General features: G+C 52.7%; 2 protein-coding genes across 7 annotated transcripts in view; one reads left to right on the forward strand and one right to left on the reverse strand.

Moving 5' to 3' along the window:
• MTSS2 (MTSS I-BAR domain containing 2) overlaps positions 1-7171 on the forward strand; it is a 101796-nt gene extending 94625 nt beyond the window's left edge. For all 4 annotated transcript variants that reach the window (XM_063141501.1, XM_063141502.1, XM_063141503.1 and 1 more), the window contains 2 exons: positions 1241-1406; positions 2563-7171. In XM_063141501.1, coding sequence (XP_062997571.1) covers positions 1241-1406; positions 2563-3335 — 939 coding nt within the window. In that variant the 3' untranslated portion in view covers positions 3336-7171. The remainder of the gene's footprint in view (positions 1-1240; positions 1407-2562) is intronic.
• A 2910-nt stretch (positions 7172-10081) lies between these two features.
• The window catches only part of SF3B3 (splicing factor 3b subunit 3), a 56507-nt gene continuing 47306 nt past the window's right edge, over positions 10082-19282 (reverse strand). For all 3 annotated transcript variants that reach the window (XM_063141526.1, XM_063141524.1, XM_063141525.1), the window contains exons 17-26: positions 18812-18966; positions 17299-17473; positions 16740-16945; positions 15038-15194; positions 14372-14497; positions 13443-13655; positions 12984-13082; positions 12418-12561; positions 11798-11902; positions 10082-10759 (exon numbers count right to left, since the gene is read on the reverse strand). In XM_063141526.1, coding sequence (XP_062997596.1) covers positions 10619-10759; positions 11798-11902; positions 12418-12561; positions 12984-13082; positions 13443-13655; positions 14372-14497; positions 15038-15194; positions 16740-16945; positions 17299-17473; positions 18812-18966 — 1521 coding nt within the window. In that variant the 3' untranslated portion in view covers positions 10082-10618. The remainder of the gene's footprint in view (positions 10760-11797; positions 11903-12417; positions 12562-12983; positions 13083-13442; positions 13656-14371; positions 14498-15037; positions 15195-16739; positions 16946-17298; positions 17474-18811; positions 18967-19282) is intronic.

Genomic DNA, 19282 nt, shown 5'->3' on the forward strand with positions numbered 1-19282 from the left:
CTGAAACTTGAGCCCGTTATTCTGTGTCCTGCCCTCTGGGAGGATCGAGAAGAGATCCTGGCCCTCCTCTGTGTGACAACCTTTTAAGTATTTGAAGAGTGCTCTCATGTCTCCCCTCAATCTCCTCTTCTCCAGGCTAAACATGCCCAATTCTTTCAGTCTCTCTTCATAGAGCTTTGTTTCCAGACCCCTGATCATCCTGGTTGCCCTCCTCTGAACACGCTCCAGCTTGTCTGCATCCTTCTTGAATTGTGGAGCCCAGAACTGGACGCAATACTCTAGATGAGGCCTAACCAGGGCCGAATAGAGAGGGAGCAGTACCTCACGTGATTTGGAAGCTATACTTCCATTAATGCAGCCCAAAATAGCATTTGCCTTTTTTGCAGCCATATCGCACTGTTGGCTCACATTCAGCTTGTGCTCTACAACAATTCCAAGATCCTTCTCGTTTTTAGTACTGCTGACCCAAGTATCCCCCATCTTGTACCTGTGCATTTGGTTTCTATTTCCTAGATGTAGAACTCGGCATTTATTTATTTATTTATTAAATTTCTATACTGCCCAATAGCCGAAGCTCTCTGGGCGGTTCACTAAAATTAAAATCATAGTAAAACAATCAACAGGTTAAAAGCACAAATACACAATACAATATAAAAAGCACAACCAGAATAAAAATTTATCCCTATTAAATTTCATCCTGTTGTTTTCAGCCCAGCACTCCAGCCTATCAAGACCACTTTGAAGTTCGTTTCTGTCTTCCCCGGTGTTAGCTATCCCACCCAATTTTGTGTCATGTGAAAATTTGATCAGCGTTCCCTTGTGCTAGGGGAGGCTGTTGCTGGGCACTGCGCTGTGATGGCGGCCACCTCCCCCTTCCTCTCTGGCCCTCGTCCCTGCTTATGGCCCAAAAGAAGTCCACCTTTTTGGTGAACCTTGGTGTGGGGATAACCTGGGGCCCTTTGTAGCAAGGGTGGGTGGTTGCTACATACCCACTGATTCTGCCCTGCAAGTGTTACATTCATGGCCAACATGGTTTGGGGGCTGAGAGAGCTTCTCATTCTGCCCCACCCCCACTGCTGCCTGTTTGCTTGCTTTCCATCGTTGGTTTTGGCACCTGGATCCCTGCTGCCTGGGCACAGGGTCCCTGCAGTCCTGCCTGGAGTCCTGTGGAGTCCGGTGGCTGCTGCTGCAGCTCCAGACGCCTGTGTCATGGCCCCCTGTTCTGCTTCTCCCTCACCAGCACGGGGAGGAGGTGTCCCCAGCTGCCAGTGACCTGGCGATGGTGCTGACCCGCGGCCTGAGCCTGGAGCACCAGAAGAGCAGCCGGGACTCGCTGCAATACTCCAGTGGCTACAGCACGCAGACCACCACGCCTTCCTGTTCGGAGGACACCATCCCCTCTCAAGGTATTGATGCTGCTGGGGGAGGCAAAGAATGGAGCCTCCAGCGGCCAGCTGGAGTGGCAGAGGGGGCTGTTAATGGCACGAGGCAGGGCTGCAGAGGGAGTGCGCAGACCACACAGCCAGCCTGTGAAAGGAGCTGGATCAAGGCCAGAGAAGCGGTCATGGCAGAAAGGGGAGGGGAATCCACCTGGTAGAATTTTCCTGGCTTGGAAATGGTTTTCCCTTCTGCCGGCAACTCACCGCCATAAAATAGATTCATGGCGACTCTACCTTGCAGGTTTGTTGTGAGGGCCAGCAAGTGATCTCTTGCAAAGGGCTTGTCTTACATTGAGGTTTGCTTACTTCAGAAACAGGAGCACTGGCACTGTGAGAGCCCGCTGACACGTGGGCGTGATCTGCCAGCAACTTACGCAGCCCACCAGTCCATGCCCTTGCCCATGTCCACGTTGTTTCAGTGGGGCTTGTGCAGGCAACAGTTAGCTCTGAAAAAAGTACAGTTGCCCTTTCTTACTTCCATTTTTTTCTGCCACTGTTTTATTATTAAACATTATGGGGTTTAAAAAAACTTTTGTTTTAAACATGCACTGAGTCTATTTCATTGAAGGAAAGGAAAGGAACCTCTTGTGCAAGCACTGAGTCATTACTGACTCTTGGAGGGACGCCAGCTTTCACTGACGTTTTCTTGGCAGGCCTTATAGCGGGGTGGTTTGCCGTTGCCTTCCCCGGCCGTTATTCCCTTTCCCCCAGCTAACTGGGTACTCATTTTACCGACCTCAGGAGGATGGAAGGCTGAGTCGACCCGAGCTGGCTGCCTGAAACCAGCTTCCGCTGGGATCGAACTCAGGCCGTGGGGAGTTTCAGCTGCAGAAACTGCTGCTTTACCACTCTGCGCCACACGAGGCTCATCTATTTCATTGGCCAGCATCTTATTCTAGCACAACCTTCCCTGACCCGATACCTTCCAGATGGGTGGGACTACAGCATAGCAGGCTAGGAATGATGGGGCTTGTAGTCCAACCCATCAATAAGGCGCTGGGTGGGGAAGGCTGTTTTAGTACATCAAGGGGTTAAAATCACCCTTTGGGCTGCGTTTCATGGCACAGCTGGCATCGACGTGGCAGGGTGCTAATGCTACTTGTGTGCCCTGTCACCTCTGCAGGCTCAGACTACGACTGCTACTCTGTGAACGGCGACGCCGAAGGAGAGGTCCAGAGTGAGTTTGACAAGTCCTCCACCATCCCTCGCAATAGCAACATTGCCCAGAACTACCGGCGCATGATCCAGACCAAGCGACCTGCTTCCACCGCCGGTTTGCCGACTGGCACTACCTTGCCAGCTGGTACTACGCCAGGTGTGGCCACCATCCGCCGCACTCCTTCTACCAAGCCCACAGTGCGCCGAACCCTTTCCAGTGCTGGCCCTATTCCCATCAGACCCCCCATCGTCCCTGTCAAGACCCCCACAGTGCCTGACTCCCCTGGCTACACCGGCCCTATGCGGGTGGGCAGTGAGGAATGCGTGTTCTATGCCGACGATGCCTCGCCAAGCGCTCTAGACTTTGCGAAAGCCTCGCCCAAGAGGCTGAGCCTGCCCAACACTGCCTGGGGCAGCAACGTCATGGAGATCTCGGTCTACGCGGGGAGCGGGAAGCACCTCTCCACTGAAGAGGAGCAGCAGCAGCTGGCCGCCAACCGGCATAGCCTGGTGGAGAAGATTGGCGAGCTGGTGGCCAGTGCCCACGCCCTGGCAGAGGGCCAGTTTCCCTTCCCCGCCACAGCGCTGTCGGCCCCCGGCCCTGGGGAAGAGACTGCCACGCCTCTCCCCACGGCTTCCAGCGACCCTCCGGCCGAAGACATGCTGGTCGCCATCCGGCGTGGGGTGCGCCTTCGCAGGACCATCACCAACGACAGATCAGCACCGCGATTTTTGTGATGAACTCTTCCCAGCTGCCTACTCGATGCCCCCTTGCAGTTAGAGCGGAACCCCGGAGTCAGAACAGAGTCAGGAAAAGTAGAATTAATGAACCGAAAAAGGCAAAGCCACTTTATGGAGATTGCGTCGGAGTCTAGATGTAAAAGAAGACTAAACACCACACCTTTGCTAACCCACTCGAAAGGGCACAGCTTGGAACTGGACTGGTTTGGGGGCCTATTTTATACCTGGTTTTCTCCTGCCATCGTACCCAGTTCCTTTCTCTTCTGCACCTGCCCTCTTCCTGCCCTCTAGAGATCAGTTGTAGCCACACCCCCATGCTAGAGGCTGACCCTGCTATGTGCTGTCAGGGAGGAGCAAAAAAAACCTGGACTGGATTTAGCAGCCACATCCTTAATCTAAACCACCAACAGATCACAACACACAACAGAGAAATGCAGGCTGCTTTCTCCTACAGAAATGCTCACTTCTAGGGACAGAAAATGTACTGTTAGTCTTGTGTTGAACCCTTCCCACTCCTCCGTCGTTTTCTCTCCCAGTCTTTTCTGTATTGATAGCATCTGTTTGTATCAGCTGTTCTAAAAAAGACCTCACAAGCGGTCGCATCATTGTGAACAATCCCAGAAAATCTGGTCCTGTTGTCAGCTGGATCCCTCATGCAGTTAGACAGTAGGTTATGAAAGGAACTGTGAATGGGAGGTGTACAGGTGCCTGCTTATCAAGTGGGAGGTGTAGATGTTTCCTCCCAAGGGCACCATCCCCAAATATGGGGCTTCTTCTCTTCCTGTGTTGTCATGGGCACAGGCCTTGTGAAAGCCCCATGGGAGCGTGAGGGGCGGCTCATGTTGGCTGTAAAGACACATTGCTTGCCCCAAGTTCATCGGTGGATAAGCAAGAGTGCTGCCATTGACAAAGCAATGGCCAAGGTGGTGTGTGTGTGTGTGTATGTGTGTGTAGAGCGAGCGAGAGGTGTGTGTGTGTGTGTATGTATGTATGTATGTATGTATGTATGTACCAGGATTGGCCAGATAGCACTATAGAGGTGTGGCTTTATCATGCTATGGGGTTGAGGGGCCATAGGGATGAGACAAGAGGCTTCTGTGTAAATGGAAGTGAGTGAGTGGGTGGGTGGGTGGCGCTGGCAATTGATGGCCCAGTGGAGTTGCGAAGAGTGCGAAGGTACCTGGTTGAGCCTGCCCATTCTTCTGTTCTTCTAAGTATCTTCAAGGTGGCCGGTTCTCAAATGGTGATGCTCCCAAGTTCTTGTGTATTGGGTGTGATGGAAAGGGCCAGTGCTCAGTGGTGACGTGCCTGCTTGGCATGCAGAAGGGCCCAGGATTAACCCCCACCACCACCACAGCATCTCCAGGTGGAACAAGGAAGGAACCCTGATTGATACTCTGGAGAGCTATTGCACCCATTGTGTCAACTGGAATTCCGTCTACTGGAAGACTAAGCCAAATGGGGGGTTGTGTGTGTTGGGGGGGACTTCTATTAATATTTTTTGGAGCAACCCAAACCTTCTGTTGATACTTTGGGGGATACTTTGCACAGTGAGGTAATCTGCCTAGCTGACTCATGTGATGGATACAGGAAGCATTATTCTCATGCTTGGTTGGTTGGCCTTGTGACATTGTCCTTCACCAGATCTGATTGGCTGGGTAGAGCACGCATCCCATTCACTACTTTTCCCTGATGAGCGAAGCTTGGCCAAGTGATTACTGCATCTTTTGTTCATGTTTTAAGAGAAAAATCAATGTTGAAGGAGCAGCAGAGGGGAGAAATAATGGCAGCAAACAGACTGGAAAGACTTGGAAATATTTCAACTCCCGTGAAAGTCCTATTTTTGGCCTCCAACTCTACAGGAGCCCCAATTTAAGACCCCTCCCTGTCACTTTTGTTTTATCTTGTCTTGGGAACGTGTCAGGTGGAACTTTGGTGTATAGTGCAACCAGTCAAATGTTGAGAGACATCGACCCAAATTGAAAGCAATGGAACAAAAGTTTTGTTGTCTTGCTGACAATAAAAGGGCTAAACCTAGTAAGGCTGTAGTCAGACAAGGCTCTTGATTGTGCTAAACCATGTGAGCTACTTGCTTGAATCAGAGAGATCACATGAAGCGCGGTGCCTCTTCTCAGCCTAGGTGTACTCAAAGGGCTGGCCCTGCTGCTGCTCCGTTTTCTCATGGGCTGCTACAGTAAATGCTGCCAATAGGTTGTGATGCCGATGGCAAAGCCTGTGCCAACCTCGGTTCAGCTTGCGCTTCCGTGTTTGGAATTGTAAAGTTTGTGCTCTGCAAAAGTGTCTTTAGGGCTAGCAGGTCACATGGCCAAAAACAGCACTGCGCCTTTTATCCCAAGCAGCTAGCAGTCCTCACCCCTGTGCAGGCAGTCCAGTTTGATGGCTGAACTTGCTAAAAAGGACGTTGGCAGGCATGCTGAAGGCGGCTATCAAGCGCATGCTTACATTGCGCATAGAGTGCGGCTGTGTCTGTGCATAGAGCGCGTGGCAGGAGACGGCTGAGTCTGCAGCAGAGCTTTGGTCTCTGCCACCCTCACTGCTCCCTAGAAAGTCTAGAAATTGTTCTCTGTTGGCAAATGGAAAGTGATGTTGGGAAAGAGAGTTCTGAAAAGCCAGAGATGGCTGAAGTCAGAGGAGGTGATGGGAAGGTGAACAGTCTAGACCAGCCTTCCCCAAACTGGCACCCACAGTGCAGCTGGGGGATTATAGGATCTGTAGGCCAACACAGTTGAAGGGTGCCAGTTTAGGGAAAGCTGAGCTACAAACAAGATGGCTTAAGGTGAGGAAAAACGGGGAGACCTGGACTTCCCTTGTGCTTGGCTAGGAAGGGTGCTAAAGTAAGGTGGCCATCTGAAAAGGAGGACGGGGCTCCTGTACCTTTAACTGGTATAGAAAAGGGAGTGTCAGCTGGTGTCATTTGTATGCATGCAACACCTGGTGAAATTCCCTCTTCATCACAACAGATGAAACCTCTCTAGAGAAATGAGGCAAGAGGGCCTGTAGCTGTTGGCTTTGCTCTGCTAGCAAAGTGGCATCCAGGGATGACCAGAGAGCAAAAGTGGATGAAGTGGGAGAACCCTCGGAAGTCTTGGACTTGCCAAGGACTCCCCAAGTGCAGGGACTTCATCAAGGGAGAGAGAGACGGTTGTGTGCTGGGGTGGGGAGACCCCACCAAGGTTGATGGGAGGTGGTTGGAAAGGGCTCCCTTCCTGCCTCTCCCCATAGGTCAGCTACTCCTTTCTAAGGCATGCAGAGAGCAGGCAGCACAGAAGCCTTGGAGCAATACTTTGCCAAAGGCCTTGAGAAAGCACAAGTCCTGCTGCTGCTGCTGCTGCGCTTCCCACCCCACCCCGACCCCGACCAAAGCACAGCAGGGCCAGAGGTCGTTGTACATAGTGCCACAGCAAAGCCCCCGCCACACCCAGTCACATGTGCGTGTCTGTATTGTCACATTGTAACCTTCCTCTTATTCAGTCAAGAGAAATAACAATTTAGTTCTAATGTAACCGCCCTCCTGTGGCTTCCATGCCTCCCTGTCATGACCAGAAACGACAGTGACAATACGTGACAAATGTTTTCATTTTGCTTATTTTATTTTTTGTACAGAGAAAAAACCTCCCTTTAAAATGTCTTTCAACTGACGTAACTATTCTGGTGCTGTTAACTTGTTCCTCTATTTTTTTTTCTAATTTATTTTCCCACGCCTTCTTTCTTAAAAATGATTACCCTACCCCTTCTTCCTTCATTTAAGATAGTCACTGCTACAAGTAACGAATGCACTGTGAAGATTCCAGTATTAATAAAAGTTGTACTGTAATTAACACAAATGGCTTTTCCTCCTCCTCCTCGCTCTTCCTCCCTTTGGTCTCGGTGTGCCCCTCCACATACGAGAGCGTCTGCTTCTAACCCACCCCTTCACTAACCCTGCAAGCAGAAAAAATGGAAAATTGATTTTTTAAAAGCACCAGGTTTTATATCTTGTGGCTAGTGAGGCATCTCAGGGAGATTTCTACAACTGAAATGAAATGCAAGAACCAGAAAGTCTCCCTAGAGAAGCTTCTCCGAATTAGAAGAGCAGCTGGGGGGAGGGCAATGCAGATGCCGGGGCCTTCGGGAGAATTGCCTGCCAATACACCAACCACCTCGCCTCCCCCCACCCCCACAGCTACTTGCATAATTCTGACTCTTTGCAGCAAAGAACTATTCAAATGCTCTAGACCTTGAGTCAGCAGGCACCTAACCAGCCAATGGGCCTCCTTGTGTAGTTGAAGCCCCCACTGCCCCCACGGAAACCTCTTTGCTAGGGCAAAGCTACCATGGCCAACCCCCGCTCCTCCATGCACACACATCTCCATCTGTCACTTCTGCAATTGGACCATGTGTGGCTTCTCTCCCCGTGTTGCTGAGGAGGTTGTGGCCAGGAGCAGGCCTCAAACGCTGCGTAGTGCACTCCACTGCTTGGCTGACAAGGTGGGTGCTGGAATTGCTGCCCAAGAGGCAGGAGCCCAGAGATTGCTTTATACTGGCGCTGGGCGTGGAGGGCCGGGCCGGAGCTCTGGCCAAGGCAGCGCGCTCCGTCGCTTGGGACCTGTGCCTTCGCCAGCACTGGGCCTCCAGGCCAGCCCTTCCCAGCCGGAGCTGTGCTTCTCCTGACAAGAGCCCTTGGGAGCGGTGCCCGTCCGCTTTGTTCCTGGCTGTATCCCGCCTCCCAGGCGATTCTTGCCCTTGGTCTTTCCCAAGGGCAGAGAACTGAGGAACTGAAGCCCGAAGGTGGCAACTGCAGTTTCTGCAGCTGGAAGAGGCCAGTTGGCCAGCTGTTTTCCCCACCACAGTTTATACGCCGTATAAAGTTCTCCCAGATTTCTTTGGAGAGGTTTAAGAATGGGCTCTTCTTGACTCATTCCCTGACTGGCTACTGTAGCCTGATCTTTCAGCTGAGGTGTCCTTCTCCTGGCTGTCACTTAAAGGTGTGGGGGACAGAGAGAGACTCACACAATGCACCAGACCCAACTGGAGCCTAGATCTCACAGGTGAAAAATTGGCCAGAAGTGAGAAGATAAAGACCTTCATCTGATAAAATCTACTTACATATTTAGTTTTTAGATGGCCGCCCCATAAACAAATTCTGATGGCATTCAATCCAGAACTCCATCCAAAAGAGAAATAACAGTTTAAAATCATGATTTTAAAAAACAGTTCATGCAAAAAACAACACTAAAAGCAAATAATCATTAAACAATTCCAAGTAGGAAACTGCAAGAAGCCCAGAGAGGCCGCCGGCCGCCTCCTCCTGTCGCAGAAGCTTAAATGACCTGGGATTGGCTTGAACAGAACAGTGCAAAGGCTTGTGTAATGGGAGGGAAAGGAATTCAGCCACTTTACTGAATGTGAAACAGGGCACTGAGTGTTAGAACCCAAGGCACAGCCCTTTTGCCCACACCGTCTTCCGTTGGGATTCCATGAAGAGTTGTTCTCAGCTTCTCTGACGAAGGAGGATGCTGGTACCACAAGCCTGGAACCACAAACGTTTTAAACAAACTGGCTCCCTCGCTTTGTGCTCATGACTGTAAGAAGAAGAACACTGGGAATTGTAAGCGTTTGAGCACGGGGTTTTTTCAGGAGTACCAAAAACAACAACCTGGACATTGCAAATTCACTACATCTTTTTCTAGAATATTGGAAGGTTATTTGCATTTCTCAAAATATGTGGTACCTTAAGTGCCAGAGAGTTGCAACCACTCCCAGCTTCCAGAAACAATTCAAAAGCTACAGAAAAAATAATGGCCAACCCACCATGAAAACAGAAATGTCTTTTCATGTGCACAGAAGCAGAAAGTTACTGCAGTTGGATTCACAAGGGTTGCCATTTAAAAACAAACTGATGTAATGTAAAATTATCTTTCCTCCAAAGTGTGTGTGTGTGTAGGGGGAGGGGGAGCAATTTGGAACTTGAACCTGAGCCTTCCTGAGATCGCCGTCTCACCTGGCTGCCAAGACCAGCCATCAGGACAGAAAGACAGAAAGACTACTGTAGGCCAGCAGACTCTTGGCAGGTGAGGGAGAAGAAGCAATGTTGTTTTTTGACAGAACAAGAGCTTGCTGACAAGTGTAACCCAGCCTTTCCCAACCTGCTGCCCCCAATGAGTTGGACTACAATAGGAGTTGTAGTCCAACACATCTGGAAGGCTGGTCACGTCCCTTTACTTGCAAATTCTGTCTCCAGGAAAGGCAAATTCCACAACCTGGATTATTATTTTTTAGAACACAGTTTGAGTGCTAAATTAAGGGCAATGAAAGCCAGGACTAAGCATACTGTTTATTGTGGGGCATTTCACTTGAGGTTTTGCTAGAAATGTGGCCTCAAGATCCAATTATTGCTTAAATGGCACTTGGACCCTTCCCAGCCCATCCAACAACAGGCAACGAGTCAGAAAGCCAAGTTCTCAAAGGCCTCTGCGGGTAAGGAGAGTTGTTTAGGCCAGCTTAAGAGAGGCTGAGATAGAACCACATCCCAGGGGATGAGATCCCCATAGAACACTCCTTGGAAGGATGAGAGTGGAGACATTTTGCAACACCTTGGCTAGGGAAAAGAAGACAAACAGCCTGTACACAGTGCACCCACCCACCCACCCCGGCACACACCTGTTGGCCCACTCCCAGGACATGTGTACAGCCAACCTCCATAGAGTTGGGCAGAATTCTTGAGAACCCAGTAATCACACTAATTTGTCAGCCAGCCTTTAATACAGGTGCCACTTTTTTTTAGGAAAAAATTATAAGGCCAGGTCATGGTGGCCTTCTCTCCAACGGTCGAAGGCTGTCAATACAGGACGATATTTACAACACAGAGATAAAACAGAACAATGGAAAAGTTATGACCTCCAAGCCCACAAGGCTTCACAGATACTGGCCGGGGACGAGGGCAAAGGCCAGCGCAAGCCTCTCCACACCCTGATTTCAGAGGAAGGGGAGCTTGTTTGCGGAGACTCCTCCAACTAGCTCAGTTGATAAGGGAAGGACACCAGGGCAGCCAAGAACAGGGCCCCATTGATGATGGGCTTCTTACGCTGCAGAAACACTCTTGGGCTGTGCAGACAGCTTGGCCTCTAGAGCAGCACATCAAAGATACACTGATGGCAAGGATGGAATTCCAAGTCCCAGGTACAAAACAGGACTGCCAAGATGGGAGTAGGTAGAAGCTTGTTTTCTTCAAAACATCTTTGGAACAGGAGTCTTTGCCAAGTCCCTGAACTCAAGTCCACTCAGAAAGCATAGCGGGTGCGGATGTCCTCTAGTTTCTTGGACACCTCTGGCGGGGTCCTGTCCAGCTCTTCCGACACATTCTTCTGTTTGTTGGGTTCCATGGAGTTAAACTGCTCACACAGATCTCCATCAATGACATTCTAGTGGAAGAAAGGAGAAAGCTATTTTAGAGTCTGTATGACAGGCAACGGGATCCACGCTCTTGCGAAAGCAGAAGCTGGCAAGCACCAAGGGCACATCTCAAGCAAGAGGCTCTGCCAACCAGCGTGGAAATGCAGCCGCCAGGGACCTTTTGTCTATCCAATAGCCAATCTGCTGCCTAATGAATAAAAGCTTCTTCAAAACAATGCCATGTGCCCAACACATTTCAAAGCAGACCCTGCCTGGTCAGAGAAAAAACCCCATTGGCATCAAACGCCCGTGTCGGTGGAGGCCGAGGCCGGAGCAGAGCTGGGCAAATGCAGCACAGATGGAGCCACTGGAGTGATTTGCAGGCAGAGTTATGCCACGGTGTGAGGAGTGGCAATTTTGAATAAACGGTTCACACATCCACGAACTGCTTCTGTAGCGAAACTCAACTGATTTGGTCAAAACCAGCAAAGAGCATAATGCGTGATGTGCTTAGCTGGAAGCTACAGTCTGGAGATGAAAACTGATCGATGCTGCTGCAGAAAACCTTCTGCTGCACAGTTACTAGTTGGGACAGGATCCACAGCAGGGGGAGAGAACCCAGCCAAGGGGCTGCCCTTCCCCCCTAGACAACTGGTCTTATGTGAGGAGTAAGGGTAGTGCAGTGGCTAGAGCGTTGGACGCGGACTCCGGGTTCCCTTCCCCCCTAGACAACTGGTCTTATGTGAGGAGTAAGGGTAGTGCAGTGGCTAGAGCGTTGGACGCGGACTCCGGGTTCTGGTCCCCACAGGGCCATGGAAGCTCGCCAGGTGACCTTAAGCCAGTCACTGCCTCTCAGCCTAGCCTCCCTCATAGGGTTGTTGTTGTGAGCATAAAATGGAGATGAGAAGATAAACTGCCTTGGGCTCCTTACAAGAGGAAAAAAGGCAGGATATAAATGCAACAACAAATGAAATAAAAAGAGCTACGTGGCACTCATGACAGGTCCCCGCTTACACGTTGTCATTGCCCAAGTGCTCGCTAGTTTATGCCCAGCACACCTGCCGTACCTTGACTGGGAAGTAATAGGAGCGGAAGCTGAGGTGGTCTCGCCCACAGAGAGGAGGGTGCTCTGACCGAAGATGCATCTCCACGTGCTGGAAGAAGTCGTGATCCTGAAAGGCACAGAGAGCAAGGAAGTGAGAGCCGGCACCTGGAGTTATCTCCACCAAAGGGCAAAGCAGCCAGTCAAGCCCCGCCCAGCTGGAAAGCTCTGCTCCAGTGCAGAGAGAAAGGAGCAGCCGGCAGTGACCGCTTGGCACCACAACCAGGTCTCGTGTCATGCGGGGTTTGAACTAGCATTTTACACTGCATGAGCCAGGGCTGGCTGGCTGGCGGGAGCTTGGAGAATGCACTGGCATCCCGCAGGCTCCATGCTGCCACCCAACACAACCGTGGAATCCAACGTGGGCGGAGCTTGCACCAGGACGTGAATTCTGGGCCCAGTGCCAGGGAGCAGAATGTGCTCAGGTAGCTCAGCACAGGTCCAGCCGCACAGTCCCGTTCTCAATCCGCCAGCAAAAAAGTCTGGAGGCCATGTCCTGCGCAGGCCGCCTCTCCTCCTTTCCTTCCTGCTGGCTTTTCTGCCCTGCCACAGCTCACAGCCTTCCTTGCAAGACTTTCCTCTTACCTCGTGCGACGTAAACGGGACCAGAATGCCAATGCCTCCAGACAAGGTCGTATAGACGAGAGACTCAGACCCTCCGGGGATCAGCGTCGTCTTCTGCAGAGATAGCACTGTTTCTCCGACGTGGTAGTTCATGATCACCTCCGCCTGCAAGTCAGGCAAACAAGGCTTCAGCCGATGCCCTGGAGCCTGCACACGCCGGCCAGTGCCGTCGCTCATATGTGCCCTGCCGCTCCCCGTCCCCCACGGACACGCAATCCCAGCAGCTCTCGCTTCCCCCAAAGGTAAGCATCACACCAGCAGGCAAATCCTGACAGGCTTTTCTTGCCTACCGCTGAGAAGCGAACTTTGCTTTAAGCTAGCAGAGGGGTGGGCGGGTGCTGCTGCTGCTGCTGTTGCTCTGGCTTTTAAAAATCCGTAGGTCCCCTTTAGGGTGGTTTCTATCATTAGAGTTTTGTACGACTCTTTGCTTTAAAAACAAAGTCGCTTTGAGCAGGCACGTTCGAGAAAAAAGCAGGCAAGGCGTACATATGACAAAGGAAGATGCAGCACTAGGTCCAACTAGTCACCTTTTGGGAAGCGCCATTGAGAAGACCTCTGTCCCACAACGCTTTGTTGCCGGTTGGGTCCTCGTCAACCTCATCGTTGGTGTTGGGAGGCAGCCTCACCTGTGGGGGGCAGGGGGAAACTGACTGCACGGCCTGAATGGCTCCCAACAGCCCATGGGAGCAACTGGGAGGCGTTTGTGGGCCTGAAGCCAGGAGAGCTCAAGCCTCCCCACGCACACGGGAAAAGGGCCCGTCACAGAGCCTGGTGCTGGCGTCTGTACCCTGCCAGAAGGAAGCACCCAGGCAGGCTCCCCGAACAGCAGCTGGGGATGAGGCTGAGAGCAGCCGCCTGCTGGATGAGGCTGAGCCAAAGCCAAGGGCTGGGACTGCCCAGCATCTCGCCCAGGGACCTGAACAGGGTCAAAGGAGGGTGTTCTCAGCTCCTCCAACAGGAGCCCAGAGGCCTGCTGGCCCACTCACCACACAGATGTTGCCAAACTTGTCAGCTCCAGCCACTGTGTCGTAATCCAGGAGACAGGCGGTGGTGACCCAACGTGGGTGGGTGTCGTCTGCAAAGATAATGAGCTGGTTCTCGTGCCTCTTGTAACGCACCCAGATGAAGCTCTCCTGGACGTCCGACACAATCACTCGGTGCCCAATGGTCTGGATCCCACAGATGTAGTTGGCAATGTGCTGTGGAGGACGGCAATTCAGAAGATCCCATGCCAAAATAAGCAGCAGCAGCAGCAGCAGCAGGGGGCGGGGCGGAGCGGTGAAATGCAGATTGTTTGGAAAGAACCCAGGGGGGCCTTGGCCATCGACAGCCGAAATGCCCCTCCCCCTCCTCTTAGTTCAAGGCTGCCATGTGAAGCTGCAGGGAGGAGGCAGGCGGGACGGGGCCTTGCTGGGGGGCCTCGCTGGCAGGCTGCCTGCTCAGAGCCCCGCCCCCGCCTAGGCGGCCTCCCCCCTCGTTCTGGAAAGGGACTCAAAGGTTGAGAAAAGGGACCAGGGGTCTGAGGAGGAGGAGGAGCAACAGCGATTTGGCTTCTCCGCAAATGTTTTCTGGGCAATTAAGAAGTTGGAACCAAGAACTGCGGTGGGGAAAACAGCTGGCCAACTGGCCTCTTCCAGCTGCAGAAACTGCAGTTGCCACCTTCGGGCTTCAGTTCCTCAGTTCTCTGCCCTTGGGAAAGACCAAGGGCAAGAATCGCCTGGGAGGCGGGATACAGCCAGGAACAAAGCGGACGGGCACCGCTCCCAAGAGCTCGTGTCAGGAGAAGCACAGCTCCGGCTGGGAAGGGCTGGCCTGGAGGCCCAGTGCTGGCGAAGGCACAGGTCCCAAGCGACGGAGCGCGCTGCCTTGGCCAGAGCTCCGGCCTGGCCCGGCCCTCCACGCCCAGCGCCAGTACCTTGTTCTCGCACTTCCGGAGCAGCTTCTTCTTGCCCAGGTCGTACACCCGCAGCAGCTTCCCCACCCCGATGAGCACCCGGCCCTGGAATGGGGCAATGGCTGCCGGAACCTCCTCCACTGGAGTCTGGGTGGGAAGGAAGGGAGAGAAGCTGACCCAAGGGCGGTCGTGCAGCGCCTCGGCCCCAAAGCCAGCCCTGAGCGGACCCCACCCCCAGGAGCAGGGGAGGCCAAGGGCCGGAGCACGGGCCGCAGCCACAAGCCCCGCGGGCAGACGTCGACCTATGCCGCCGGAGGAGGGAGGGAGGGAAGGATTGACTTGGCAGGCTGGCCGGCCCCCGCTGCTCTGCTCGTGACAAAGGAGGGGAAGGGAGGAGCTCCAGGGGGCAGCCCTGCCCCAAGTGTCCTGACTCACGAGAGCGGCTGCACACTCCGTCTTCCTGAGAGCCAGCAAGGAGAGTCCCATCCCAAGGACAGACCCTGCCCACAAAGCCAAGCTGGGCTGAGGGAAAGCGAGCTGCAGAGGGCGGACTCTGGCAGCAGGGAGCTTCTGCTTTCCTTCCAGAATGGTGGACCAGGGCCGCTGCCCAGCATTCCTGCTTCATGAGCCCAAGATTTGTCCTCTCAGGTGCCCCCTCCCCTTTGACAGCTGCTGCAGGGAACTCACCTTGTGCAGGAACTCCAGCTTCTCGCCACTGTTCACCAGCTTGTAAGTGTAGACAAACCCTCCGGCAACCGAGCGTGGGTTCAAAATGAGGTCCTTGGCCACTCCCACCAGAACATGCCAGTCATCGCCAGCGTTGGCAAATCGGCACACAGCCACACTGGAGACAACCATAATGAGAGCATCACTGGAAGAACTGAGAGAGACTGGCCTCTGGGGGAAGGAGCAGGAGGGACAACAAAGAAGGGGGGAGAACTTCGGGGGGCGGCAGAGAATCCTCTTCGTGGGAACCCTCTTAGTTTCGACTATCTGAATCAGGATCAATGTTCACCAAACATTCTCAGAGGCTACATGCAGTTAATGCTTTTTTTTTCTTTTAAAGAATTGGATCCTGGTTTCATCTAACAATGATGGCACAATTTGACAAATACTGTCAAATAATTGACTCTACAGGGAAGGCAAAGGGGAGCCCCGGACCACAGAGCAGATGTGGCACGCAGGGGTTCCCTACTTGGCCTGGCAGCTTCTCCTCCAGGCCCCGCCCCACCTCCCAACACAGAGCAGCAGCTGTTCAGTGCGAAGAGCTCTGCTCTCCCGGGGAAAAGGGGCAGGAAGCTGCTGCCCTGCTTATTTCTGAGAAGAATCATAGAATAGCAGAGTTGGAAGGGGCCTACAAGGCCATCAAGTCCAACCCACTGCTCAATGCAGGAATCCACCCTAAAGCATCCCTGACAGATGCTTGTCCAGCTGCCTCTTGAAGGCCTCCAGTGTGGGAGAGGCCACAACCTCCCTAGGGAACTGATTCCATTGTCGTACTGCTCTAACAGTCAGGAAGTTTTTTCTGATGTCCACCTGGAATCTGGCTTCCTTTAACTTGAGCCCGTTATTCCGTGTCCTGCACTCTGGGAGGATCGAGAAGAGGTCCTGGCCCTCCTCTGTGTGACAACCTTTTAAGTATTGGAAGAGTGCTATCACGTCTCCCCTCAATCTCCTCTTCTCCAGGCTAAACATGCCCAGTTCTTCCAGTCTCTCTTCATAGGGCTTTGTTTCCAGACCCCTGATCATCCTGGTTTCCCTCCTCTGAACACGCTCCAGCTTGTCTGCATCCTTCTTGAATTGTAGAGACCAGAACTGGACGCAATACTCTAGATGAGGCCTAACCAGGGCCGAATAGAGAGGGACCAGTACCTCACGTGATTTGGAAGCTATACTTCTATTAATGCAGCCCAAAATAGCATTTGCCTTTCTTGCACCCGTATCGCACTGTTGGCTCATATTCAGCTTGCGATCTACAACAATTCCAAGATCCTTCTCGTTTGTAGTATTGCTGAGCCAAGTGTCCCCCATCTTGTAACTGTGCATTTGGTTTCTATTCCCTAAATGTAGAACTTGGCATTTATCCCTATTAAATTTCATTCTGTTGTTTTCAGCCCAGCACTCTAGCCTATCAAGATCACTTTGAAGTTTGTTTCTGTCTTCTGGGGTATTCGCTGTCCCACCCAATGCAGAAGCCTTGTCCTGCTTACGGCTGAACAGGTGCAGTCACATTGTAGCCTTGCCCACTTTGGGGTGTGGCCCCCCAAGACTTTTCCCGGATTGGAATATTGCCCTCGGCCTGAAAAAAGTGCCCCACGCCTGATATAAAGAATCATGCCGCTACTAAGCCCGAAGGGCAGGAGTCACTGAGGCCCCGGCTGCTCCTTACCTGAAGGCAGCTTCGTTCTGCTCCAGCTGCACAAGATCCAACGTGTTCCCTTGGATGGGGTTCATCACCCGGACAACGGAGGCCCACTGCCCATTTCCTGCCTTTGGGGCGCCAAAGATGGACTCTGGAAGGTTCTCGTTCAGAAATGCCGCTGCCATCTCTGCTGCTAGCTCCCTCTCGTCTTCACCTGCAGCTTCTACCATTTCCTAGCCAGCACAAGGGGGCAAAGAGGAAACCCCACACATTTTGGGGGATAAATTCCCAGAGACAACAGAGGCCCAAGCCTTTGGAGACTAGACTAACCACAAGCCTTTAAGATAGAGGACGGACGGGGGAAGGGGGGCTGACTCCAACACCCGACAATTGTCTCACGCAAAGCACGTTCGCCTCATGCCGGAAAATAAAGACCTAGATCCCCTGGGCCCACGTGGCCCCTTTTCTCCACTGCATCTCAATGACTTCCCCTCCTCACGTTGAAACTGCTGCTGCAGAATCTAGCCCCTTTTCACCCTTGGGGGAAAAGACAGGGGAGCCGGGCAGGCCGGTGTGTTCCAGGTACCTCGGCCATCTGCTGCTTCCGTTGGGCTTTGGTGGCCTCAGTATAAGCATTGTGGTCAGTCTCAATGATGACGAGGTTGTTGCTCTCAGGGTGGATGACAAACTTCCTTGGGGTGTACTGCAACGGGAAGGCAACCTGGTTGAAGACAGCGCCAAGCTTCTCCAAGGCCAGGATCCTGTGGGAGCCAAAAAGTCACAGGCGTCAGGGTGCCACGCGTGTGTGCGTGTGTGTGTGTGTGTGTGTGTGTCAACGGCCATGCGGAGCCACCTGTGAGGGGACTAGAAGGGCGCTGCCCAGGGCAGCCGAGGCAGACCAGCATTTCCATGAGAGAAGCCCCCACCCCCCGCTGCCCTACACTTTGACAGCTCCCCAGAGATCACCATGCCCCCGTAGCGTTCGAGATCAAGAAAGCAAGGCCACACAGCTGCCTGCAGCCCTTGAAAACCGATCAAGGAGATTTCAGAGAGCACCAATCTGGCTGCTGAACCACCTGATCCCTTGTGGGAAAGCAAGAAACTTCTCTGAGAGTCTACCCAGCCTGGAACATCTGTCATGAATTACAACCTGTTCCGAACAGGTTTACCAGCAGCCTGAAATAACCGGGGGGGGGGGGGGGGAGGGGAAAAGGATTGATAGATCCTCTGTCAGAATAAACCTCCTGTATACAAAGGCAATTGTCCAGACGACACTTATATGTGAGAGTCTTTTTCCTTCACTTAGCCTCTTAATTTTATTACAGAAATAGAGTATGAAAATATTAATAAAAGGTAAAGTAAGTCATAAATCAATAAGTGGAAAAAATGAATTGTGTAGCACCCTGTTTAAATCTCACAGGCACAAAATTTCAGAACAGACCGTTTGCCCCAGAAAGTAAACAGGCTCAAATCCCGCCCCCTCCAAAAGCAGGCTGCCTAAAATCCCACCCACTCTCCTCTCTCAGCTGCTCCTTCTTCCCCGCCCCTGGCTTCCCAAGCACCCAACTTGGCCTCCCGCCTAGAGACTAGAACCCTCTCTGGACTGGGCATTGATCGCCAGAGGCTTCCAGGCGGCAATCAGCCAAACAAGGTGGCTGTGTGATTTTGGGCTGTCTCCAGGTTCACAAGCCGGTCTAGAGAAAAAGGAGCACGACGAAGGGCAAACAAGACAAACGGCCCCCTGGTTAATCCTGGCATCTGATTCACTCTCACAGTTGTCAGCTCTTTTTCGCTGGGGCACACAACACACTCGCCCGGCCAGCTGCGGCAAGTACTCCGCACCCCCAGGCATATTCTGGGCCACACTGTGGCTATGTGGAGATGGCCGCCACGTGCAGTTCTCATGCATTTCCTAGCATTAGAGCTAGTGGGAAGAGGGGCAGATCCAACCACTAAGGACCAGAAAGATGAGCTGCCGTGGACAAAGGATTCCACGACACTCTCAGCAACTCAGTGGAAACCTTCCTCTCCTTAGCCAGGCGTGAGCTTCCCACTGCCCTTTCTCCCTGCTGGCATTCCCCCCCCCCCCCAATACAAACCTCAGGGTGTTTGTGGAGATGGCTACAATGCCTTCTGGACACTGCTCCGAGGCAAAGCCGGACGCGAACTCCAACGTTTCATACGAGAGGGGGGTTAAGTGGAAGCGTGACTGATAGGAATAACTCAGCCACGAACGGCTTGACATGGCCAGCACCTGGAACAGGAGAACAGAGAGCGAACTCAGCTGGAAGCAATGGAGCCGCTCACCCAGTGGTGAATTAGGACGCCCTGCCCTGCCCCCCCAGGAGAGCGCTCCCCCCTCAAAAAAACCTTGTGACAAAAAGCAAAGCCTCTGTTGCCATGGCAGCACCTCCAAAATCGGGGAGCGCAAAAGCCAAGAGCGTCAGGAATGTCTGCAGGGGGCTCCACTTCAACTGGGACTTTACAAGGACATTCCCAACTTGTATCATCTGCTGCAGGTTGGTGCTCCTCAGCCAATGGTCCGGCCACTTTGGCATGTTCTGGGCTCA

This window comes from Elgaria multicarinata, chromosome 14 (assembly GCF_023053635.1).
Source record: "Elgaria multicarinata webbii isolate HBS135686 ecotype San Diego chromosome 14, rElgMul1.1.pri, whole genome shotgun sequence".
NCBI lineage: Eukaryota > Metazoa > Chordata > Lepidosauria > Squamata > Anguidae > Elgaria > Elgaria multicarinata.